Source organism: Mustela putorius, unplaced genomic scaffold, assembly GCF_011764305.1.
Source record: "Mustela putorius furo isolate JIRA1106 unplaced genomic scaffold, ASM1176430v1.1 tig00003898_pilon_pilon_pilon, whole genome shotgun sequence".
NCBI lineage: Eukaryota > Metazoa > Chordata > Mammalia > Carnivora > Mustelidae > Mustela > Mustela putorius.
This window is the reverse complement of record NW_025422047.1, coordinates 30,202,224-30,229,400: the sequence shown is the minus strand read 5'-3', so window position 1 is coordinate 30,229,400 and position 27,177 is coordinate 30,202,224. Positions and strand designations below refer to the sequence as shown.

The 27,177-nt window shown below is 40.4% G+C and overlaps 1 protein-coding gene across 3 annotated transcripts in view; it reads right to left on the bottom strand.

Moving 5' to 3' along the window:
• NPAS3 (neuronal PAS domain protein 3) overlaps positions 1 to 27,177 on the bottom strand; it is an 847,978-nt gene that overhangs the window by 217,983 nt on the left and 602,818 nt on the right. For all 3 annotated transcript variants that reach the window (XM_045067735.1, XM_045067737.1, XM_045067736.1), the window contains exon 4: positions 18,898 to 18,987. In XM_045067735.1, coding sequence (XP_044923670.1) covers positions 18,898 to 18,987 — 90 coding nt within the window. The remainder of the gene's footprint in view (positions 1 to 18,897; positions 18,988 to 27,177) is intronic.

The following is a 27,177-nucleotide window of genomic DNA, read 5'->3' as shown; positions in this document are numbered from 1 at the left end:
AGCTTTATTACCAACTTGGGCATCTTTCAAAAAAATCAAGGAACATATTTTATTACATTATTTAGTTTTTAAACTTTGAGACCAAGACTTCTCTTTTTATTCTCCATAGTGTCACTGAGTAGATGTCTAATATATGTTGGTTGAAGGAGGGAGAAAAAGATGACTCATAATTAAATGTACAACCAAATAGGGAAACTATTTCTGAATAAGACAATTCCATTATTAGTAAGAGCGTATCTACGAACTCAGGAGTACATTTATTCTGAATTCTTCATTCTATGCATCTATATTTCATCAATCTTTATCGTCTCTCATTATAATATATAGAGAGCCTAAGTAATTATTCTTGTTTTACAGGTGAAAATACCAAGGAACTGAGATATGAAATCTGTCAAGTCACATAATGAGATTCTACAGATCATTCAACTGCCCAGCCCAAATCATCCAACAAAATACGGCGCTTCTCTGATTGTAAAGGTTTATTATTTCAATCCCAAAGAGATTTCTTGGTGTACTTGCTTACTCATTTTGGTATGAAGTCTGAATTACTGAAATGTACAGATAAGGGGACTTATATTTAAGACATGACCTGAGATTCAATCTCCCCATAAAGCCTGCCCCAATAGCCTCACCTTCTCATCAGAGAAGTTAGAGCTGTCTATCTGGTACTGGTTACTCTGGATAAAATGGGGATGATGAAATTGTTATTGTTGGTAGAAACTATCTCATAGCATTTTTGCGACTAACTGAGAAATCACGTATGGAGGGTTTAGTGTAGTTTCTGGCATATACCTTTTGCTCAAACAGACAGAACTTGCTGCTGCTATTAATGATCCTGCTACTAACACTGAGCCTGGAACACAGTCTTCTCGATAAATTTAAGTTCATTCCCACTTCTTGCTATGTTGATGCTGATAATGTGTGAACTACCTTCATTAGGTGAATGTGTTGTTCTGTGAGGAAAGAGAGCTGTTGTTTTTTTTCCTATGGTTTGATTAGATGATGAGTAGGTTGGGCCTATCAAACCCATCTTCCTAAATTACAAGTGATCCTAGTCATGCCTCCCCTTGGTCCATTCAAGAGGAAGATTGATACAAAGTTCAGAATTGATAGTCTCATTAGAAAACCCCTGAACAAGGGATTATTCATCTGGGCAAAATACTCTGTGGAAATTGGAGAATATTCATCCAGTCAGTCAGTCAATAAATACTTATTCAGTGCCCTTGATAAATATATCATTTATCAAGCCCTATTGGCCAGGGGTAGTCCCTCCGACTTATGACGTGAGGAGGAGGCAAAGGAAGAATGAGTTTAGGACTCTCAAAACAGCAAAGAGAGCTGTGGGCAGTAATTTCTTTTGGAAATACCCAGAAAGAACATGCTGACCCAACAGGCTGTCTGAGGCCCAGAAATGAATTTCAAACTCTGTATAGTATGTTTAAAATTGGCACAAAGCTGAGAGATGCTGCACCAGAGATCAAAGAAGTGTTGTGTGTGGCCACAAAGGGTCCTTTTATTTGCTTTTGGAATTGAAGGAAGGATTTATTCACTGATTCTCCTTATACAGGTCCGTGCATGTGCAGGCTTTCGGAATTTTAAGCTGTCATAAGGGCTATGGCTTAGGGTCACCACAAACATTCTTGTTCAACAACGTTTTAATTTCCTCTATCCCCCCAAAGAGTAAAGCTCTTTGGGGGCTGGGTTGTTGATGGCATGGCAGCATCTGCAACATCAGTATAAGGACAGAGAGATCCTGGCACACTCAACTTGGCCTCCCCTCCCTGGCAGGAGAGTAAAAATCTCAGCACTGGTTGGTACCTCCGAGAAAAGAAGTGGGAAGTCAGAGATGAAGCTACTTATTAGCTCTATGACCTTGGCCGATTCATTCCTGGTACTTTTCACTTCTTCGTTGTCAAATGGACATCGAAGCCTCATACTTAGTCTTACACGATGACGTGACCATCCAGTGAGAGGTTCAGGAATGTGTTCTGAGACCCCCCACCCTCTCTCTGCAGACTGAAGGGTCTATCACGGTCTGCATCTGGCCACTAACAATAGATCAAATGTGAAAAATACACAGTACACCTCACACACCTCAGGAAGCAGAGCAAGAGATCTGGGAAGAATGGGTTGATATTTTTTATACTGGTAACCTGAAGAGCTATGAGTAATTCCCAGTACAACTCTTTGTAAAAGTAAACAGGCATCAAAGGTGTCAGAAAAAAAACGAGCCCTTGTTTATCATCAGGGAATTGTTTTTCTTTGGTTGTGCTGTATTTTCAGTTGAAGAACACCTTTTTCCAAAATGTTGCTCGGCGCCAGGCTAAATGTGAGTGTACCGACCGAAAGTTTCACCAGCTACCGGATCTCAACTCACAGGGCAACAAGCAAATCTTTACCTCATGGCTTTGGTCTTATAAATTGAAGGGCTTAGGTTCAGCTGACTTTTTTTTTTTCTTCTTTCTTAGGAAGATTAATTTGAAACTTATTTTCCCCCAACCCATTGGGTGATCCATTCCCACAAATCTTATAAGGGGAGAGACTCAGGAGGGGCTGAGCTAAGGCTTCCTTTTTCTGCTGAAATTCCTCGGAGTGCCTGCACTCTGCTGTTTATTTGCATAAGCAGGGCTGTGGTGATACAAGGGACTTCAAGTGAAAGACAGGGGTTTGGGGTAGGAAGGCTCACCAGTGGCAGGAGGTGCTGAATGCTGTGTTTCACTCTCGATTTGTATCACAAGAGGGCATTGGCAAGTGGCCCTTTCCAATCATCATGTTAAAAAAAAAAAAATAGAGGGGAATAAAGGTGAACATTTGAGACTTGGATTAAGCTCCTGCCGGCAGGGATATTTCAATGTTTTTGTTTTATTTATTGAGATCTCCCTCCCCTTTACTTAATGTACAGAGCCAAGTTATTTCGCACTGCCACCAAGCAGGGCTTTTTAAATGATTCAGGGAAGTATAGCTTTCATTTAGGTTTGTGCCCTCCAGTCTGTTTATACTGGTCGATACACTTGTCTGAAAAATATAATGGATTAGCACATCATTCAACAAGCTAGTCAGAAGGCAAGCTTAAGGCGACAGACACCAAAAAGTAAATTACAGTCAGTAGTAGGGCTAGGCCATGCCTAGAGGTGGGAAACATCGTATCAGCACAAAACCTGTATTCTCAGAGAATGGTGGTAGAACTGAAAGGGATGAAAAATTTACACTCAAATATAATAAAACAATCAGCTCTACAAATTCATATGGTACTATAAACTGTGTGGTTTATGGCAGTGAAGGCAAGGGGAATCTGGCTCTCACGACCACCCCACACATTATAACCTCAGCTGGAAACAGACATGGATGGCATTTGTTTCATTTAATAGGCCCACTTTTGCAAGCGGGCAGGTCTCATGGCTTACTTTACACATTCCATTTAAAGATCTGCTAAATGCCAGTTCGCCAGGGCTTGGTACTTGGCAAACCAAGGGTTAAGGTGAGCTATAAGCAGTGTGGGGGGTCAGCGACTAACAGTAACATATTTATTCCTTCTTAATCTCCACTCTCTCTTTATTCCCTTTGACTTTATTCTCTTTCTCAAGAAACAAAAAGCAGGATTGAGACATGTTCTCCAGATTTTGAATTTATATTTTCTCTGTCACCAACTCTGACATGAACCAAATCATCACTATGGTAGATGTAAGAATTCTAGTTACAATTATTAAACAGCTTTCTATTTTATAAGCAGTGACAATTAAAAAGAACAACCAGAAATAGATTTTTAAAGCCCAAAGGCTTTTTTTATTCCCCCTTCCATCATGAAATAAATTCCCAACAACAAAACAAACAAATCACTTCCTTCACCAAGAGCTCAGTGAAGGACTGTAATGTTCTCAGACCTTGTACCTCCATGAGATATTCTTTTTACCAATCATATACTGATCGGATGGAGGAACAGATGAACAGAATAGGAATGTGGGAGCCTCGGTATTCATAGAGAATGTGAAAGACCATTGGAAATCATACAAAGTCAAAGAGAGACTTACAGAATCTCCCATCATATGGGCTGCTCATATGTGATTTAAGGGAAGCAGAAAAGGAAGAAGCAAAGATGGGTTTTCAAAGTTAAAAATATTACAGAAAATACTTTCTCCATTTTTTCCCTTTCTATACAAATTATTAGATGTTAGTAGGGAAAGGAATGAATACATCCCTGGATCTTGGCTTCTTATATCCTTTGTGGACCTCATCATCAATTCCAAGTGGAATCATCAGAACCGGCAGACCACACTGGTGCCCAATAAGCTACTTTAAATGGTGCTAGTCAATTGCACAAGGTATTGGCCCATTCTCCTTCCAGAATGTCCTAGGATTTTTGGCTCATGGGTGATACCATCATCAGGTTTGACAGAAAAGGGAGTTAATTACCCTGACCTTGACCTATGACTGGCCTTTCCTGCTTTGATCTTTCTTAGAGCTGGTATCACTGGTACTTCTTACATCTGTCAGTTGCACCCCTGAATGGATGGACCAAAGTTGATCAATCCCACCAAAAGCAACTACATTGTCTTTTTCTGGCTTCACCTTTACCCAGTGAGCAACACTGTCGATTCCTCTGCAACTGATCTCTCTCCTTCCCCACTTCTACCTCCAAACTGCATTCCCCAACTTCTCTCCAGCAGAAAAGAAATAGTTCTCTATTTCTCAGATTCATGGAAGGCCTTCACAGCACTAAGCTTATCATTTTGAGACCTGGGTCCAAAGATGATCTCTCTTCTGAATCTTTAATATATCTTTTCTACATGTTCAGCTTCTCAACCTAAAGTTAAAGTCATCTAAGCCTAAAAATGAGATCTATCAGCCCTATGTCTCCCTCAAAGTACTTTGCACCTTCCCCTTCTCCTACGCAAACTTTTTACCTCTTAACTGCTTGAAGAGAGGTTAACACAACTCAGTGTATTTGTACATCGTACAACCTTCAACCTTCGTGGTGTCAGTGACAACATTCCCATCACTAGTAATCTTCTAACTGATGGATACAATGGCTTTTCCCAGTCCTCATATTACCTAACATTTGGGCACACGATCACAGCCTTTCTGAAAAATGTCTTTTTCTTTGACCTTCCTAATCACAACTTCTAGAGTCTTCTTGAGGGAAGGGACTCTCTAGGTCACTTTCTGATAATTTGTACTTTATTTTATAGGTTACCTTCTCTTCTTCTGCCTGTCTGTAAATTGGAATCTTCTCAAAATTCCTTTCCCAGTGGTCCCAACTTCCTCCTTGAACTGCAAATTCAAGAACCCTCATAATCTTATCCACCTCTTTTGGGTACAGGTACAATGTATATGCTAACTATTTCCCAGTCTGCAACTTTAAACCCATTCTCTCTAGCCCTAAAGCCTATTTATCCAACAGATGTCCTACGACTTTCTCAAACACTACATCCCGAAATTGGAACAATGTTTTAGAAAAACACTTCCTCCCTGTTTTCTACCACATCTGACCGATCACCAAAGCTTAGATCTTATCCGAAAAGGGCTTCTGAAATCCATCCCCTTCTCTTTATGTCCATTGACACGTCCTATTGTGATTCATTTTTTCACTCTCCCTTGACATTTTATTAAATTATTTATTTATATTTTAGTAAATACTAAATTATTAAATTTTCGTACTTAATTGGAAGATGCCACCTATCTTTTAATTTTTTTTTTTTTTTTTTGCCTGAATAATTTTTTTTTTTTTTTCCTGAAGCACAGATCTACCATTCCACTTTTCCCTTTAAAACACTTTAAGGCTCCCCAGGGTTTAAAGCAGAAAGTCCAATTTCTGTAGTTTCCTAGAACACCCTTTCCAATCTGTCACTGTCCTCACCTTCCAGACTCATCTCTTGCCACAAGAAATGACTTTGCAAATATGCCTCCCTTGGCCTGGAATACCACCTGCCACTTGTCCATGTGGAAAATGTCCAATAAGGCCCAGGCTAAAAATAATTCTTGGTGGAAAATCATTTTCAAACTTCTCCATGCAGTTAGTCATCTTCAATCTCTGTTGTGGTCTGTAGTGCATCTCTTTATTGTTAACGCGTGACATTCATTATTCATTAATATTTTTGCCATCGTCTCTCTACAGGTAACTGCAAGTTGGGTGCCATGTCTATGGCATCTTGAAGACACCAGGTCCTTGAAGACAGGAACCGTGTTGGATAACATCAGTTTTGAGCACAGTTTTGGACACCTGTGCGTCACTCAGTTTTAGCTGAATGCTGGCATGAATGAATGTACATTAAATGTGTGGCAAATGTCATGGGTCTCTTGGGTTTAGACCCTTATTATTGATTACTGGGCCCTGCTACTGAATCCTGGAATAGTTCCAATAATGTCAGATATCAGAATTTTTGGACAGATCTCTATAACTTTACCAATGTTTCTAGAAGTTCATTTATATACAGTGGCATTGTGGGAATAACTATTTTATGGTTCTGAGCAGGATGCTTAATTGCTCCATGTCTCAGTTTCTCTTAACCCATAAACCTGGAATCCTTCTACTTGTTAATTACCTAAAACTTTCCAGAGGCAGCTGGCAATATCAGTTAATAGTGAGTGCTTTGGGGTAAAGTGGGATGGGTTTAAGTGCAAGTTCCACCACTTCCTAGAGGTATGACCTTGGGCATGTTGTTTGACTTCTCTGAGCCTCTGTTTTCTTATCTATAAAATACAGATAGTTATTATGGTTAGGATTACAAACTTTAATCATAGGAAAGTGCTCAGAATAATGCCTGGCACTGGTAAGGGCTTTATAAAGGATATTTAGAGTCACTCTTCATTGTGAAGCTATAAATGTGAGCAGAGCAGGTCCACAGAGTGATATAAAAAGCTTCACAGAGAAGACACCAGAGGCACACACGTCAACCGTACAGATAACCATAGCTCAGAATTATTTAGACTTCTATCCATTTTCAGTGCGTTCACACTCTTTAGATCCTCAGATGCCTTTGGAAAGGTTTGGGAAATGTAACAAATATGAATTGATTGTGTTTAAATGTCCAGAGTCAATGAAATCACTATTCATCCTCAAAAACTAAATACCCTGGTTAAAGAGAAAGTCAGTCTGTCCTTTGAACTGGCCCAGAATAAAAGGGTAGCGCTGAGGTATCCGGGAGAAATACCGTTATTGACATCACTGACCTATAAACATATCCCCTTCAGCAGGATATACAGCACTTCAGTACCCTTGTTTTTCTATAATTGCTATTACCAAAGCCTTTCAATTTCAAGTGCTCGAACGAGAGCAATTCATATTTCAGATAATCTGCCAACGAGGAAAACTAATTTCAAAATATTTGATCATAAAAGTTGTCCTCGGCTTCTACAGAGATAATTTAGTCAAATAATATCAGATAATCTGAGAGCAGTCTTAGCAGGAAATTGCTCCATCTACACAGCCTCCATTTGCACTTATATAAATGTACTGAAAGTGTAGGAGACTTTGACAGCCTGCCATATGTGATTTCATTCCATAGCCTACCTACTTTACCATCAAAAGTTATATCCTTTGAAGCATTGCCAGAATTACTTTACCCCAGTAGATATGCTAGATGTGCCCTTTAAAAGCCATATTATTTCTTTCCTACTCTGACTAGTTCGGGGTAGCATCTGCTCAACTAAATTCCTTTGAAGGTTAAAAATAAAATAGCCTACTTCTCCCAGCCTCCCCTCCTCCGCCCCTACCCTCGTGCTTAGGAGAAAATGTCCAGTGTTGAATGAATTTCAGAGCACAGGTTTTAAAGAAGAAGGAGTCTGAGAAATCGCCCGTTCATTTCACACTTAAGAGGAATGAAGATCCGGGCCTTCTTGAAGGTCACCGCCCTGATGAGCAGCCGAGGCCTGCCCAGAACCAGGTATCTGGGATCGCAGTCCAGAGTGCCTTCTCTGGCCTCTCCAAACACCAAATGGCCATTAGACAAAAAAGATCAAGCCAGAAACTGACAATAGAATCACCCTCGGTGGACATGGTGTTTCATTCTGTAAACAGAAAATGAATGCTTGGGATTTCATCTCCAGGAAAACATGTGCTTTTTAGAAAGAGTCGTACTTGGCACTCTCTCTCCTCAGTGCTGCTGACGGTTGCACTCAGTTATTACACTGTTGTGACTTGGAAGCTGATGCCCCCAAACAGATCAGAATTAGTAACATCGTGATTTAGGATTGTCTGTTTTCCCCTCAGCTTGCTAATCTAGGCTTCTTTTATAATTATTTTAAAAGGCACTATCTGATTTCCTGAGCACCGCCCCAGGTGTTCTCGGTGATAATGAATGGATAAACATATCATCCAGTGTCATGGAGCAGTTGTGACATTTTAGAAATATCTTCAGTTCAACTCTTCTAATTTCAATGTATTTTACACCCAAGGTTGCAGGCCTGTGTTTTTACTAAAGAGCTGAATGAGTCCCCGTAATTGCATGATTTACTTGTCTGCTCAAGTGAAAAGGTTTTGAAATGTAGTGAAATGGCACAGTCGTTTCCTGGTCTTTGCAAACCCTGCAATGTCAATTTTAATTAATGAACTGGAAAAATTATGTTTTTTTCTTTTATCTTTTCTCTCTTTTCTTTTCTTTCTTTCTTTTTTTTTTAAGTTCAGGGAATTAGTTCCTAGTCTCACCTCTTATTTTCCTCTAATTTACATCTTCTAGCCTGAGGGATGTGCAGACTTTTGTCATTCCCACAGATAGACAGACAGGACATCATAAGCATGCTAAGCTTCTGGTGAACAGCGACTCAAAGTGATCCTGGCCAGCTAGAGTGCATGGTCTCATCGTGTTCCCCTCATCTGGACAGGGGGTTGCAAACAACCCTCCTATCACACTGGGCGACTGAGTTTTATCCCCATTCTTGCTAGGAATGGTGAGCCCTTCTTGTTCTTAACAAGTGGTCTGCCAACAGAATCCCATTTTCTACATAGTCATTTTTGAGGATCTTAAAGTGGAATGCCTCTGAACACTTTGAATTTTGGGGCCTCTCTCTTTCCATTACTTCTCCCCTCCACCCCGCCTCCATTTAGATTCTGCCAAGGAGATAATGATTCTTTGCAGAGACCCTTAAAAGCAAGAAAGAAACTCATCACTTACAGGAGCACCTTGCAATACAAATAATTTTTATTTTGTCACTTAGCAGTTTTGCTAGCCTCAACATTTCTTAAAAGAAAACAAGCCAGTATATTTTATGGGAAAGGACCAGAACTAGCTAATGCTACCATTCCTGTTCTCTGGAAGCATTTCTTGGCGTTTCTCCTATATACAGACAAGCACATTCAGTGCAAATGTTTTTTAAGCTCCCCAAAGTATCAAGTTTAACAATTAGGGACTTTGATGAACCAGATCTAAACATCTAATAAAAATATAATAAGAACAAACACCCAGAAGTCCAGCCAGACTACAGAGCAATAATAAAGCTCAGAGTTTCATGTATGTCTTTATGCTCCTTAAAGCCATGGCTCTTTCCTAATCGAGAGACGATCTTCTATTGTTTCCTTGGCAAAGCATTACTAAAAGGGACTGCCTGTGGTTCTAAAACAAGGCTCCTATTGGGCAGAAAGGCCAAAAGGGAGGAGGCTGCTTGATACACAGCTTGCTTCTCCAAAATGTAAAAGAAAAACTAAATGGAATGTCTGGTTCTTTCCCTGAATTCAAATGCTGAATTACCGACAGACTTCTAAGATCTACGAAATGCCACACCTGGTGCCCAGGTATTTTTTTGTCCCCTCCGCTAAGGGCCTGAAGTTGCCCTGAAAAAAATCCAATCCCAAACTGCTTTTTTTCCTTCCCAGGGAAAAGTTCCTCCTGCCCTCAAAAAGTTTGCACAGTTATTGAAAGTAACAGATTTCATCTGCCAGCCTAGTACAAATGAACAACATCAGAGGAAGGTTTGTTCATTACCGAAGGTGGTAACTTTACAGTTGTAGGAGGCTGAAAGGGGAGGAGACACCCAAAGGGCAACCCGGTTTGTTGTTTTAGTGAATCACTTAGGAAATTATTTCTATCAGTAGACAAAAATGCAGTAGGCATAAAAAGTCCTATCAGAAAGAAAGCAATGGATACCTTCCTATATGTACACAGGCATGTACATCAAAAAGATGCTCTAAATCATGACTACTTAGGAGAAAGCGATTGCCTCTTTGGACAGTCGTCCAAGGGGGACTAAGAAAAGAAGAAGGATAAAAGCCACAGGGCATTTGTTGTCTGAAACTGGCATCGATTTTCAGGTTATCAGCCTAGTTCTAGAACTTATGCAAAAACCTAAAGTCAATTTCCTTATTATATTCCAACTGAAATTATCACTGAAATTGTTGCCATGTTACCCCTGTCATGAAAACCATGTCTTCTTATGTAAGAGCTAAAACCCAATATAGATTGAATGTGTGTGTGTAGAAATGAAATTTGGATTTCACATGAATTTAACGATTCCATGACCTCCTTCCCAAGAGGTCAAGTTATTTCTTATTCTTCATATGAGCAGTGTGCCTTCGCTCATCAGTCTCACAGGGTCCAGGCTAAGTGAGGAAGGAGAGCTGGTTTGGGTGTGGAGGTATTATTTTGCATATATTGCCTATGTAAGCACCACATTATAGACAGAAATTATCTTTACTTTCCAACTTTGCATAATAAAATAAGCCATTAAATTAATACCATATAGAAAATACTGCTTGTCAGGCAAAGAAATGTACATTGCTTTCCAGAAAACCGGGGATATTACATTGCCAACGCCTGCATGAATAATACATGGGTTAATTCAGAAAAACACCATTTCATTATTTAAAAATGAATAAATTACAGACTTAGAATGATGACTAAATTTTCTTCTCCATCTCACTTTTGCTCAGCTCTCTACTTTCAAAGCAAGAGTGAAAACACCATTTTATCCATGCAAATAAAACAAGCTAGCTCCTCAAAAAGTATTGTTTTCTGCTTTTACGTTTCCCAAGCCCACGAAATGAAGACGCTTTCTTTTCTTTTTTTTTTTTTTTCTCTTGATCACACCACCTCCAGAAATTAAGGAGCCATGGAAAAGGTCTTCAAATCATACATCTGAAGATGGCGAGCCTATGTCTTATTGTCTCACAGTGCTAAGACACAGTCTAACTAGACAAGCCTTCCCTTTTGCAGACAAGACTTTCTGTGTTTTAGTCTCAGGGCCTGGTAAAATATGTTCAAAGGAATAAACAAGAGGAGTGTAATTCTCATGTATGTTTTCCAGCTTTCCTTCATTTTCCTTCAGAGATCTGGGTTTACTTGGAAGGCCTGGTAAAAATCGGTCCCCTTTGGGGACTGATGAATGCACGCCAGAGAGCAAGAAAGAAATGCTCCAGTAATAAGAAATTAATTTCGAGTTAAAATAAGTAAAACATCCCCATGCAGCGCATTTCGGCGGAGCATAAAGTGACAGCCAGCAGATGATTCTACCGATTTCTAATGCTGGAAATTCGGATGGCATTTACTAGCATAACCTTTCAACTCTGAGCACATCAATAGAGGCCGACAGTGGCTTGAAATATGATTCCTTGCAGATAGCATATCCTCATTCATCTGACTGTGCTGTTCTGTGCTCCACTGCACAAGCAGCGTCTCACCCACTTCTGAGAGGACACTAATAAAAAAGGCATCAATTTTCAGCTCTAGTACTACTGTGATCTCTTTATATGTTCGACATCCAACATTAAATTAAAATGCTGTTATAAATCCTACTTTCTGAATCTGGAATGAGTGTTGGGTTTTTGTCGCATGAGACTGCAGCAAATCTTGTCAAAAGCAAGGAAGCACGTCTTGTTCACTCAGAATTAATGTTGTGGATGAAAGAAGGAGGTAAAAGGGGTTGAATGTGGTGAACTGAGGGTGTCAAAGCCAGTGGGGACCGTAGCTGGAGGGTGCCAAGCCAGGCAGGGTATTTGCTGCTTTCAAGAAGTGGCTAATCAAGAATTGTAATTACCAGCGACAAGCCGAGTAGCAGGAAGATTACTGATACATAGACAGGCGTGGGTGCGTGCGTGCGTGCACTCACACACACACACAACTGTATATAATAACAGAAAAATTTGAGGCATAAAAAATGGTCAATCATTCCTCTTTGGCAGAAAAAAAAAATATTTTGTAAACACCAGTGGTCCTGAGGAAGCCTCACGGATCACATCGAATCAGCACATCAGAGACTGCCACTGGGAGGCAAAGCCCCATAGTACAGGGGGACGCCTGATCTGGGCCTTATGTCAGGATTACATAATTTTCAAGTAACCAGAGAAACACCTCAAGTTCCTGGAGGGTGAGGAAACAACATTAGGAAAAACTAAAGGGTGTAGATTAAAACAGTTTCTGATGCTTTCTGTGTCGACCGGGCAGGGGGGAGGGGAGGGGGGAGGCGGGGGAGGGAATAAAAACAACAACAAACCCAAAAAACCAAAAACGCCCCCCAGAAAACAAAAAACCCAAACCTTGCAAGTGCAAGGAAAAAGGAACCGTCTGACTTTTTCCAGTTTTGCTAAAGATGGGGAAAGCCCCAGAGAGGAACATGAGGAAATGTTCCTCCTCTTTCTGATAAAAAGATCCCCGCTAATGCAAGTTCTCACCGGGTACTCTGTGACCTAAAAGGTAGGAAGATGGCTTCCACGAAGACACAGAGTGCAGAGCTGCTGTGCTCTGCCTGCCTCATTCATAATTATGGATGAAATAAAGAGGCGTGTTTGCCTATTCGGGAGGGTGGGGTGGAAGGAAAAGGGGGAATACGGAGCAGTTCAATATCTGGATCGAACAGAGGAACTTTTTCCCCCAAGGATCCTGCCGGGAGGAACCTTGACATGCACAAAGTCAGAACGTAGACACAGTTGCCCTGGTGAGAACGATAAGGTCACCCGTGGGATTGCTGAGATTATCTCTGTCAAGCACTCGGACAGCATGCAGTCAAATGATGCATCATGCAGTCATTTTCGGGGGGGGAAAATCAATTTCTTCACCAGGTCGCTATTTGCTTTTCAAAGTGCCCTTGTAGGCCTTCACCACCAAGCATTTATCAATTTAAATGTTGTAAATTGATAATGTGCCACTGGGCCTTGTACTGTTTCTGAATTATTTTGATACTTATATTTTCTCAATAGTCTCTAAACCCTCAGAGCTTCCACATTCAAAAGGGCATTTTTCTTTGTTACACCAAGAAGTGATGAACTTTTTATGATTAGAACAGGAGAAAAATGCAGACTTGCGGGGGGAAACACACACACACACACACACACAGAAGCTGCCGAAAATTACACATTTTTCCTTTTCACTCTCTCTTTTTTTTTTTTTTAAGTTGAGGTATAGCCACTTGAAAGCCTTTAACGGGGGGTCACAAAGCAATCTTCCGAAGGCTACATGTATTCCTTTATTCAAGGAACCCCAGTTATCTCAGTATTGTCTAAAATTAGAACACCAACCCCCAAAACCCTAACACGTGGCCCCATTATCATAAGCCCCGTGCTGTATTGAAATAATACCTTTTTGTCTTTATATTCCAGCTATCTAGGAAGTGATGATGCAAACAAGAGTAATAACTTGTAAGGAAAGCTGTGTCTTCCTTTTTTCATCCTACTAAAGCAATATATACATATATATATGTCTTTTTTAAACATGGAAGCGAGAATATTAACCACATACTAACCTCAACTTGATTTGCATTGAAAAAGGGAGAACGGAAGAGTTGAGGGTGCACTTTGGAAAAGCAAAAGAAAGACATGGCAGTTGCAAAGAATCTTTAACCTCCAGTGATTTATTGGCCCTCGGCCAAGTTATCAGGGGAATCTAATTCTTCTTTATTATTCAAATAAACCACATTTGGCACCATGGTTCCCTTTCAGAATAGCTTCACAAATAGACTGAGCTCTGTCATTTATTTGACCTTGTACTTGTGTGCTGTAGCTGTAATTTTATTTGCCATTCTATATAACAAATGCAGAGAAATCTAGAGTATGGGGATGAACAACAACAGGATGGGGAAAGGAGTTGGTGGTAAATGTATCTGCAGGGCCAAAAAAAAAAAAAAAAAAAGACTAAATTCAAAACAATCATTTACCCCTTTTCACTTTCACCTCTTATTAGCCCTTCTGTCTGCGACCACCCTGCCCCTTTCAGCAAGCTGCCTTGAAACAAGCCAATTTGTAAGCTTGTCTGTGGCTACTTTCCGGAGGGCTTATGACAACAAGGATGTATCTTCCACCAGGATGGGGACTGGGTGAGAAGTGTCGGGCAAGCTGGCACTGGAGGCGGTTGGGGCGAGATTAGGAAGCATCTCAAGAGAGTGGTTAGCTGGCTGCAGGGTATTTTCTAATGATATCACCATGTAAAAATCTGTTAATTTCCCAGTTTGCTCTAGATCCCATTTTATTTTAAATAAGACTCTATGTTAAATTGAAAACATTTTGCTGGCACAGGTGTGTATCAGAATCATCATTTCTCATCCCACTTTCAAAGAAAAATGTTTTCAAAAACTACAAGTCCTTTTTCATCCTCTGTTTAACTGAGACCCATGTCCTCTGCCTCCGGCAACTGTACTGTTAAACTTCTCATCAGTAGTTAAGAGAAAATGCAGGGTTTGTGTATGGATGAGGGAAAGCTGATTTATACAAGCATATAAACCATCAAACTAGTCAAAGCTATTATGAGGCCTGGATGTCAGAAAATGACTTGCAGAATGATCTTTAGCATACTAACGTCTGGGGAGGGGGAAGAGTCTCCTGTCCGCTTATGAGATTTGCAATATGTTCGTTCATCTTGGTTACATGGTCAATACAGCTTTGCTCTGAATGTGAACTCCAACAGAAGCAAATCCATATGTCATAATCCATATATTGACCTCTACAGAGATTATATTTGAGATTTATTTTTATACTACAGCCCCAGAAAAACTTTGCTTTCCTTAAGAAGCAATGCTTCCTTATTTTTTGAAGAATGGCTGTATTTCCCTCTTTGCTTTGGTTACCAGGGAGCTCACTGCTAAATGTGAGGCTTTATCAGACTACTTATATCCTTTTTTAGAGCCTCTATTGTGTTTGCCTACTATGCGATAAAAAATGACTTAATTTTACCTTTTCTTTCCTTATACCGTGGCTATATTGTGCAATTATCTGTTTTTAATTTTTTTGTGTGCAATTATTTTTTATTTATGCATTTATTCTATGCATTTGTGGAAACAGGAGGGTATAAGCCAATGAATGAATATTTCTCTAAGTCCTATATCAAACTAGAAACTTTTTTTATTTATCATAAAAAGTCTCTTTTGGATCCTTTGGTGATTATGTCCCTTACACCCCGGAAGAGGTTTCTTAAAATCCTACTATGTATCATTATTACATTTTCAGTTCTAGGGAATAGACTGTTTTCTTTCTTCATTTCCACTTATGCTTATTCCATGATAGCTACAAAGTAGAGTTAGTTTTTAGCAGCTCTGAATGTTATCACCATGTATAAGAAGGCATTTAATCCCCACACAAATCAAACTCAGTATCGCTATCTGGGGCTCTTTCTTTAAGATGTCTTCACAGTGAGTAGTTGGGAATCATCTTTAGCTAGGGAAGCAAGCCAACAGTGCATATTTCTATAACCTGAAACCCCATCTTGGATGTTGAATGAAATATATATCTCTGGCAAAGTCAAAAGGGCTGCCCAAGGCGGTTTGAACCTCATCACAGATCCCTTCCCTCCCATCATCATGACAATATGAAAATACTTCAGAGAGAATCACCGCCACATGCACGCACTGGACACCAGAAGCTGTTACACTCAACAGAGGGTAGAGAAGAAATCTGCTCTGTCTCTGTATTCACACCATGCCAACAGAGCTCAGTAGAAGTTTCTCTACTTAGTTTTCTCACAAGTCAAAATATCATCCTAATTCTTTCCTGAACATAAGCCACTTTAAAGCCACCATATTTATTTACATGTTGAAGGAAAATAAAACTGAGGAAGGAATATTTTGAGAGTTACAAAGGCAGATATAACTACGCTCTAACAAGCTGACGTGCTCACAATATTCCTCAACAGTTTCGCTGGGTAAGTCTTTGATGATATGAGTTATGCTTTGTCTTTATTTAACAAAACTATTTAAGAAGGAACCGAGGGACCATAATTTCATAGACTCCTTATCTCCGTCTAGAATTTGATGGAATAACTTCTGAGCCAAAGTTGTAGGACACATAGAGAGTGTTTGGTTTGCATTCAATTAAGAGTGTGTGTGTAAATGATTAAGCATGTACTTAATTAAATAACTTTGAGCACATTTTACATAACACATCCCCCTGTGTTATGTGAGGACCCTGTACCCCTACAAGTGTCAGAGGACACTGAAGAAATTTGAAAAGGGTTGAATGTCAAGGATCCTATTAGGACTTAGAACATAACATTTACTGGGTTGGAAATTCTTTCCCAGAGTATTGGCATAGATTTTTTTTTTTCCTTCTCATTCTTTAGGTATTTAAAAAACATCCCATACCCTTAGTTGGATTATTTTCGTGTTAACCCAGAAGTACTCATAAACTTTGGTTTTGAATGCTGAACACCTACATTGGCATATGCAAATCACTTCCTTGTGACTTAGCCTTCATCACTTCCAAATGAAGCTCTCTGTACCTCATAGATTCTACCTGCATGTCCCACCCTTGCTGGGGACACTGAACACATGTACCATGGAGGGTGAGAGACACTGGGGCCAGAGTTTGCTCCCAGGCAAGGCAAGATGCTGACTATTGATACACACTTTAAAACCCATCACATAAAATAGCAGGGAATGACTGCCCAGAAGGTGCCAACTACTGTTCCATGTCTACACAGCTGCTTTATTCTGCAGGAACCTCAATTATTTGTCTCAGATTTTAGGAAAAGATTGACTTAATGTTACAGTAGAAAAGCAGTGAAATATACTGCTTTTAAGGAGAAACCAGCACAGGGTTAAAGCCAAATTTTTCTTGAACAGATGATATTTCAGATGGCCACACTATTCCAGATGCATCAATTTCCTTGAAAATCCAATCCATATATGTGCATATGCTGTGCTGGCAGGAGGACTGACTGAAATGGCCAAAACCCAAGAGCTAATATTCTTTTGGCCAGAATAATGCAATTATTATTTTCCTAGCTATCAGTCTAAGCATACAGAGCCATCTGTTATGCAAAGCAAACATACACATCTCAATTACAGAAAATGCAGTTGCCTTGACAGAATTTGGATTACACCACTAACCAGGGCTGTAAAATGTGTTTTGAGCTAGTATATAATGGATGCTTTTCAGGAGTTCCCTAATTAGCATTTACCTGCTTAAACTAATTATTCATCCTTCTTCTTCACTGGCATATTAAACTTTGTTGGATATTCTGCGTAAAACAGACGAATATGGGCATTGCAGAACAACAAACAGTGGTGTTTCCAGTTCTGAGCAGTGCGAACGAACATGGCGGTGCGCCCATTTCCAAACTGGAGATTCTCAAAAACTCCGTCCCAAACAGATTAAGACAAGGATTAAGATCTACGAAAGGCTATGACAAAACCAGAGATTTCAACAAGATGAAAGAATACTGACGAGTTAACCATAGCCCTGTTTCTATTATTTGGTTTGCTAAAACCCACATGCAATAGAATTTCTCTATAAACTATAGCCAATAGCTTGCGTGTTTTTCAAGGAAGAGTTAATGGACCCTTGCTTAGATTCTCAACAGTAAATAATCAAATTTGGCAACATTTCTCCTCCTCGTCCAACCGCCTCAAATGCCAAATATCTTTCTTTATTATTTCCCAATGTCTTTCTTGATTTAGCTCTTACCCAGCAAGCTCACTAATAGCCAAAATGTTCCAGCCATGCTGGATGCCTCCTTAGAGGGGTGCCAACTTTCAGAAGCAGTGAGTCTGGGGTGGGTCTTGCTTAAGAGGAGAGAGACAAATCTTATCTCCATCTTTAGCTCCAAGGGACAACTGAATGAGAAGTAGATTATCCAACTTGGCAGATCATCATAAACATACAAAATCCCTCCCACCAAGGCTGTGTTCTCCTTATGCCAAACCACCAGATGAAAAGGGTCAAACTCCGTCAATCACCTGTATGGGCGCAGATATCCAGATGCTCAGCATTTTTATGGGGGAAAGAAAAGAACACCACATCTGGATAATTAGTGGAATTGAAAACTTTTCTTCAGGGGATTTTGGCACTCTGTAGATGCAGCCCGTGTCCCTGAATCCGACGGAAGTGAAATCTGTGTGTTCCACGGGGAATATCAGGAAATAACATCTAGGATCTTGTTCCTTGCCCCAGCTGCCTCCATCTTCTTTTCTTTTCAACCTCTGACAGACACGTGCAAGTAATTAAACCACACATCATGAAAGGCTATCTTATTTTATGAAATTGTCTTTCAGCATTAGGAAGCATTTGCAAAGGCAGCAAAATATATCCTTGCTGGAACCTTCCCTGCAACACATTTTAATGGTCTCTTTCAGCATTTCTTGACTCCAAATGACTCCCTGTCATTGTGTCAGCTCCCAGGATAATGCAGGGTACTCCATAAACATCCAGTAATAGGACACAAGGGAAGCACCATTAGTGTGTCCCTCTCTTACCGGGCACAGAGGTTTCAAAGTTCAAAACAACGGAGGGAAGAAACTTCATTTGTTCTCAATAAATTAATAATGATCCTTGGGGGGAGGGGGAGCTAAAGTTTTGGAGCACAAGTTTGTTCCGAACGTTCCGAATGGACAGAATTTTCCCACTGACTTTGTAAGAAGTGCCAAGTAGAGGCATTAAAGAATAAATTTGATAATTCATGCTAAACAGAATATCTATTGGAGAGGGAAAAGCACAAGGCAGAAGGAGCCTTCACAATCCCCGCCAAGAATCTAAATTGTCATTTTACTTACTTGTGAGAGGCCTAGGTAGATGGAGACGGTTTCAGAAATGTACAAAAATTTTCCTTCTTGATTTAGTGCAAATACAAAGCCATCCAGGGACTGCGGAAAAAATAAATATATAATTAAGTTAATAAACATATGATGGAGATTTAATTAATAGGGCATGTGACACAAAGCAACACATACTGAATTTAAGACCCTGTTTTTCTTCATGGTTAACAAAAGTCCCAAGATATTCTACCATCGCCCTGTAAATGAACAAACAAAAGGTCTGAATGAAGACTAGGAGCTCTCCTTAATTCAGGATCTGCCTGTGTCTCTGTCATTCTGATCAAGATACATTATATTCATGTACAAAATCAGGTCAGGATGATTTTATGAACTGTTGCCTTTATTTATTTATTTATTTGGATTCAGTAGTTTAAAAGATTAAATCAGCCAGATTCTCCATTAAATAGCTGAACAGGAACGGAAACTGTAAAGAAACGAGAAGGAAAAAAACGGGTCCCTCTATGAAGAGCAAGTAAAATCACCACTTGAACTACTGTGGACATCAATAATTTGCTAATTAATAAAGGATTACACCCTTCTCCCTCCCAGTGCCTATTGTGGTAGAACAAATAGGAAAAGTCAATACATTATGGGTGAATGATTATAGGCTGAAACCTTACAAACTGTAATCCTTTTTTGCAAAACTCTACGCTTAAGTTTTATTGTGATAGATCTAGAGTCTATTACAACTCCTGAAATGGAAACAAAAGGAAGGGGGTGGGCAGAGAAGGAAGCTACGCATCATCTCTAACTCCTGAAACCTTTGTCCACTTTTTATATGGGGGGTTATGTTGTCAGTTTGACAAGTGGTGCGGATCATCACGGACTCCCAACTGCAATGTACCACTCAATGGAGAGAACATTTGTTTCAAATTCTTGCAATCCAAGTGCATTTTCTACCCTCCATCCTCTTTATGTCTTTTGCTTCACTTTGTGTAATTTATCTTGAACCAGGTAAGTGGCCCAAGTACTGCTTGAAACAAAAAGAAGTTTCCGAGGGTAGTGGTTTTTCCAAAGGCTGTGAGTTTTGGAAAAATAGGAAACGCACACTGGGAACAGAGCATGTGGCAACACTCAATGACCTAATGCTTAAATATGGAAAGGTGAAAGTAGCATGTGACATTCAGGTAGAAACATGGACCGTCTCAAAGCCCAGCAATAATTTCAGTTGCTTAAAATACTGAACATATTTTGGAGCTCTAAACATATGTATGAAATATATATATTTATGTATTATATTTATGTATGTACATGGGAATATATACTTTTGGATTCCATTACACACACACACACACACACACACATGACATTTGGCTTCCATGCTTCCTCACCCATTTTTAGAGCCCACTGGTCAGAGACTGTGAGTAGCCCCCAATCTCCTTCTCTGATTAGGTAGGTTCTGAAAACATTTCCAAAGTCACATTACATGATTACATTACAAATTACATGATATACAAGCTTTTGGTCAGGATATCGTCCATTTATTAAGCAATACATGCTAAGCAGTTTGCATGTGTTATCTCTTTTAATTTTCACAAGTATCATTTGAGGTAATTATATTATGATCTACATTTTATAGACAAGGAAACTGAGGCTTAGTGAAGGCAGGCCGTGCCCCTCCCTAGTTAGTGATGGAGTCAGGATTCGAACTGTGATGGTCAGAATTAATGACAAGACTGCCTCCACTAAAACAAAGGTTCTCTGATTGTGTAAATTAATGGAAAGAAATGGTCATAGCATTTCTGAAGTGCAACTTTGCTTACTAAGAGGCAGCCTATGACTTAAAAATTGTCACTTGATTTTGAATGATTGTTCAGATGACAGAATTCCACTGTCAGGAGACAGACAGGAAGTGGGATGATGAGAGAGTTCACAGGTCACTCCCACAAGAGGTTGACTTGTCACCTTGCCACATAATCTCTCTCCTGGAATCAGCTATGGGACAAGGAACAAAACACTGCTTAGTGGGCTCCTTCCCTTTGACCACACTGCCACCCACTCTGGAGCCTGGTGAGAGCCAACCTTTCAAGCATGGAGTGTGGAAGAGTGGACTCTCGCTTTGAACCAGTGCAAAGGGACAGATGTTTCTTTTGTGGAAGTTTGGGAAGGATCTGTTTCCACTTGTCTTTACCTCACCTAAGAGATCTCCTGAGGCTGACTCACGAAGATTAAGACCCTCCCTCCCACTCCTTTAAGCCTTCCCCATGGACAGGTTTTCCACTCAACCCAATGGCCATGCCCTGGCATACACAGAAAGAGAACTATGAGAGCCATCTTCTCACACCTTACAGTGCTGTTGTCAGATTAGAGAGACAGAGAGAGATGGAAGACAGGAGAACCTTTTATGGGAACACAGGAAAACCACAAGGCTGACTGAGAGAAGAAAGGACTGATGGACCTGGCAGAGAGATAACCCCTTGTCCTCTAAACACTCATTTTACAGGTGAGGAAACTGAGGCACAGAGAGGTTCAGTGCTTGGACCCGATCATACAGTCAGTGGGTGGCAAAGCTAGGATTAAATCTGCTACACCCTGATGATACTGTTCAAGCATTTATGACACTGGATGGTCCTGACTGACTTATTCAAATCCCAAGGAGACTGCATTTCTCAACAGTGGGCAATGTCTTAGTCATCTTCATCTGGCCAACACCTAACAATTGCTCAGACCAGACTTAGTAAGTCCAGTTCTACCGCCAAGCCCAAAGCTCCTTCCCTTAGATCACATATGCTAGAATGTCTAAGAGGGGTGGAAATTATCTTCCCCAAGAGTCCTGGTCATGAAGCTATTAGAATATTTGCAGATGCTGACATCACAGATGTCTAACACAGCCTGGGATATCTCTTAACATTTGCAAGACCAGAATCAGACTAGATTCTTTTGTAGTTCTCCAAAATACTAAGTGCGGGCCATTTGCCAGTCACATACATCCTTTATGTTCTCACTGAAAGCAATCACGATTTTGTAACATTAGGTTCATATCTCATGTATTTACTAAAACAGTAGAGGATGTTTGGGCATGATAGCAAGGAAAAAAAAAATTTCTGGAGGCTAAACATCTGATGCTATTAAGCAGCAGCGATCTAAGAACTGGCCAGTTTTGTTTGGCAAAGCAGAGGCTCCAACACATGTTCCAATTTCCTGGTGAGATTAAAATGAGTCTATGTCTACATGACACAAAGCGTCCAGTCAATTCAATTAAAAATAACAGCCAATTTGGTGTGGGAAGAACACAACTCGTCAGATTAGTTGTTTGTCATCACAGATGTATTAAAAAAAAAAAAAAAAACCCCAATCCTCCAAAACCAAAATATCCCCCCAAACCAAAAAACAAAAAACTAAACTAAACTCAAAAACCCTGGTGAGACTTATTTCTTACCTTTATATTTATCATGTCAATTGTATCTACAGTGTGAAATGAATGTCCAAAACTCAGATCTGATTATGTTTCAAATACGGAAATGGAATATGAACTTGGGTCAGCGGCAGACTGGCGAGGCTGCCCTTCAGCCTTTGCCACTGCCATCACCTTCTGATTGAGGGTCATCCCCATCCATAGTTAGTTCTGCTCTGCTGCTTAGGGAAGTCTTAAGAGTAGCATTGATAGTGGTTTCATGTGTGTGTCTCCATCTTAAAAGGTGGCAGGAGGTAGGAAGTCAGATTAGAGAGACAGAGAGAGATGGAAGACAGGAGAACCTTTTATGGGAACACAGGAACGCTAGTCTTGGGAAACAAATGTGATTAATCTGAAAGTTCTGCGGAATTTTTAAAAATTCAATTCAAGATAGCTACTACATACATTCCAAGCTCTTTGAATCACTGCAGGCTACTTTTTAATTTTTTTTTTTTAACTGCCCACTGTTTTCAACAGGCGCCAATTAAGATTCTGGGGTCAAAGGGTTAATTACATCTCCTTACTCACTATGTAGAATTTTCTGATTATTAACTAAGGTTGGATTAAGATGAAAAAGAATCTACACAAATGTTAATGCTAGTCCCTCCTTGAGAAGATTTATTATAAAGCCATGCTGAAATCTATCTGCTTTCCTCAAAGCAGATGGAGAACAAAATCTTAGAAGAAACAGTAAAACAGACATTTTAAAGGCATGCTACTATCTGATTTATCAAGACAGTTTTCTTATTACTAAAACCAGTTCTTAGCCATACTGACAGGGCTGATAGGAGATTTCCTTTGTCACATCCTGGTAAGTCTATGAGGTACACACATACAGGAGGGAGGCTTGGATGCAGAAGTCAGGAGCTACAGCATCTCTGAATAGTAATGCCTGTAATTATAATTTATATCCCCTGACATCAGTGTAACATATAAAGTATAAGGCACAGTTTCTTAACCCCAAAAGCTGAAGGCCTCTAACAGTATTTGTCAAATGATGAGGTTATTTCCTTGCAAGGTATGAAACTAACTATAGCTTCATGATCGAAGGTACACTAATGTTTAATGCATTGTACTAAATGGATTTATATTTGTCAAAGTAGTTTTGTCTCTGCTTTTTTTTTTTTTCTTTTTCCTGCATACTCCACTGCAGCCAGATCTCACAAAGCAAAATCCTACTATGGTGCCCTTCGAGGGGTAATTCTCACGTATATAACCACTCCGAGATTAGCGGTTCTTTCTTCCACATTCCAATGCAGAAGACAGAAAAAAAAAATCACCCCAAACTCTTTTCCTATGACCTCACTCCAGTTAGAGTGAAGAATTACCAGTAGGCTAGGTTATTTTAATGACAGATTATTTTAAACTAAGCCTTCACCATCTGTTCCACCCCCTAATTATGAATGCAAAAGGAACATATTTCACAATTACATCAGTAAAAAAGTAAGATACACGTGATTTAAATGCAAGCGTGTGCTCCGTGTCCAATGCACTGTGCATCTGTGATGTTCTTCTGATTCAGGCTTAGACTGTGCAGAAAATACCCAGCCCTGAGAGAGGACAGTCTCTGGCACACTCAACTTTCTCCCCAAACCCAGCGTTGTTCATTGTTAAGACAAAATCCTGTTAGAGCAGGAACAGAACGTGGATGTCAGCATAAGGCTTGCAAGCCGTTAGATAAGAGTATTTTGTAACTGTGGAGACATCTTTTCTGTTCATAAGGAGAGGCTGTATGAGAATACTTCTTCTGCTCTCTGAGCAATGGGTTAGCATTGGAAATGGGGGAGTCTGCTCTTGGAACCAGGCCTCCATCATCATGAAAGAAATTGAGCAAATCAGCCAAGCACAGAAGAAGCCTGGCCTCAAGAGTGAGGACAGGGCTTCAATACCTATCTTTCCACTCTCTTTTGGCAGCAGATAAAAGAGTTAGAAAGACAAAAATGTTTCTTAAATATTTTCTGGCCTTTGGATACAAGAACACTTTGACAGAGCTCATTAAAATGCCATATTGCCCTCTGATTGCACTCAGGAGGTGATGCTGGACTGCTCACGCACACACATGTGGACTCCCAGCAACTTCAAGGAGCCTGGGACGAGGCCCAGAAGTGCCCACATGTATCTGTTTATGGGGAAGAAAAAGTTTCCCGAATTTTGTCTTTGCAATCTGAGTTTTAACAATCAAGCACTGTGCAGAAACAAAAGCTTTATTTTTAGAGGTAGGAATCTAAGGCAAGTATATTTTCTTAAAGAGGATGAAAGCAAACATCAAAGGTTTGGGCTTTAACTCTGAGGAATCTTCCAGAGCTTTCTGGCTCCCATGTCTCTTCCTTTGCCCCCTCCCCATCTCCACGAGTCAATAACACAAGGGCTCGCACGGATTCATGTCATTATCATGTACCCAAAGCCACGTGTTCCCCCATCACAACCAAATTAGAGTCATACAGTCACATCTGAGTGTTTTCTCACTAAAAAAGGATTCCGGAACAACAGACCTTGGTGCCTCACAACACCTTTCCTAAGAGTTTCCTAAAACACATAAATCTAAACATCTTAGGTGAGAAAACAGGGCAGAGAGGCACAGACGGCCTCTCTTAGTTCTTAGTGGAGAGTTACCAGAATAAAAGGAGAGATGTTGAGCTAGTGAAATGTTAAAACATGAAAAGAACAAAGACATTTGCTTTCTGAGCGAGGAGATCGGGGTTTGCTTCTGCTCATTAAAATTCCATTTTGTAGAAGCTGTGTATCAAAGTGCTGTCCTTTTTTCTCTGGGATGCTAGTTCAAGCCTTACATCCAGCCTTGAGGCAGGTAGATTTCTTGATGTGAACATATAGCCAAATGGACAACAGGCTCCGGTATAAAGACAGGGTGTGGCACTGGGTGGAGTCGCATGTGTCTGTGTCTCTGAGCCCCTGGTCCCGGGCAGGAGAGTGCACAAGCTGACCCCACGTGGTCTGTGGCCCGTCCTGGGAGACTGGCACTCCACGGGGCGTCGGTGTGAGCAGCCCATGTGCTGCTCCCGAGCTCCTGTCACTTGAAGGAGGAGAGTCCCACTAGTTATGCTAAGGCACAGATAATCACTGGCATACTAGAATGTCTCCTTTTTGTACATGGGGTATACAAATTTACCAAAATGTAGGCTCTTCAGAATCCGGGAGCTTATTCCTTATTGCACATCCTTCCCTTTTAATTTAGAGTTCTATCTCAGGTTAAAGGAAGAATTCCCCTGCCAGCGGCAGTACTATAAATAGGACATTGTACTAGTCCTGAGAAGCCAAAAAACATCTCTTCTTTACTTTGGGTACTCATGGAGCTTGGTCTCACACAAAGTTCCAGGTGTAATTCCAGTTGTCTGCATTATACAAAACAGTATAGAGATTGGACCATAATTGTTTTTTAAATTAATGTATTTATTTGAGAGGGGGCAGAGCGAGAGAGAGGATCCTCAAGCAGACTTCCCACTGAGCACAGCACCCAGCACAGGGATCATTCCTAGGACCCTGACATCATGATGTGAGCCACAACCAAGAGTCAGGTGCTTAACTGACCGTGCCACCCGGTGCCCCTAGATGGGTATTATTTAATCCTACCTTATGGATAAGGAAGCTGAAGTCCAGAGCCATTAAGGACATGGCTCACTGTCACTCATCAGTATGTGGTAGAGCTAAAAAAGAAGGATCCCTCTTTTGCCTCCTGATGCTCAGACTACTTGCTGGGTACTTTAGTTGTTTCACATGCCGTCAAAGGTGCTCAAAATCTGTGCTTCCTCCAGCATTTCTTTCCACATAAGCAATTCTCATATTCCTATGTTTAAGTGTGATGCATTCAGAAAACAATTATTGAGTGCCCACTAAGCCCTGGGCCTGTACCAGCTGAGGTTTCACAAAGCTGGGCAAGGACCCAACTTCCTTCCTTTCTTTCTTTTCTTTTCTTTTTTTTCCCCTTTGCTTTTTTCTCTTCTTTCCTTTCCTTTCTTAAGATTTTATTTTTATTTATTTGACAGAAAGAGAGAAAGAGAGAGCATGCACAAGCAGGGAGAGTGGGAGAGGGAGAAGCAGGCTTCCCACAGAGCAGGGACCCCAACGTGGGACTCGATCCCAGGACCCTGGGATCACCACCCAAGCTGAAGACAGTTGCCTAACTGACTGAGCCACCCAGGCACCTCCACAAGCTGCTTTCTTAAAGAAAAATCGTCTGTGGGATCTGAGACTAAGCAAATGAGCAGAGTTGGAAATTAACTCTATAAAACAAAAGGCTTCAGGACAAAGGGAGTTTCTAGCTGAGGATATACTGTGGTAGGGGATGGGGATCCCTGTCTGTTTTCACTGAGCTCCACGCCTGTCACGTGTTGTCTTTGATTTAGAAAAGGCATGGATTGATGAAATTTGTATTTCATCAGCATTTTTTACAGCATTACTGACGTATAATCGACAAATGAAATTGTGAGATACTTAAAGTATACAGTATTGTGATGATTTGCTACACATGCACAGGAGATTCCTCCCATCTAGTTAACAAACACATCCATCAGCTCATAGTTTTATCTTTTTAGAACTTGTGAAAGTATAGCCAAGAGACTGCTAGACCTCAAGGAAATTCTCATGTGTTGGAGGAAGGACTAATGGCTCAAAGGAGAGAAGGGACCCCACGGTTAATAAAAAAATTGGGTTATGGACACTGAAGAAGGTATGTGCTATGGTGAGTGCTATGAAATCTGTAAGCCTGATGATTCACAGACCTGTACCCCTGGAGAAAATAATACATTATATGTTAATAAAAATAATAAAAAAATAAAAAAAATTTGCTAGGAGAACCACACCTCCCAGCAGCAATGGCCAGGACAAGC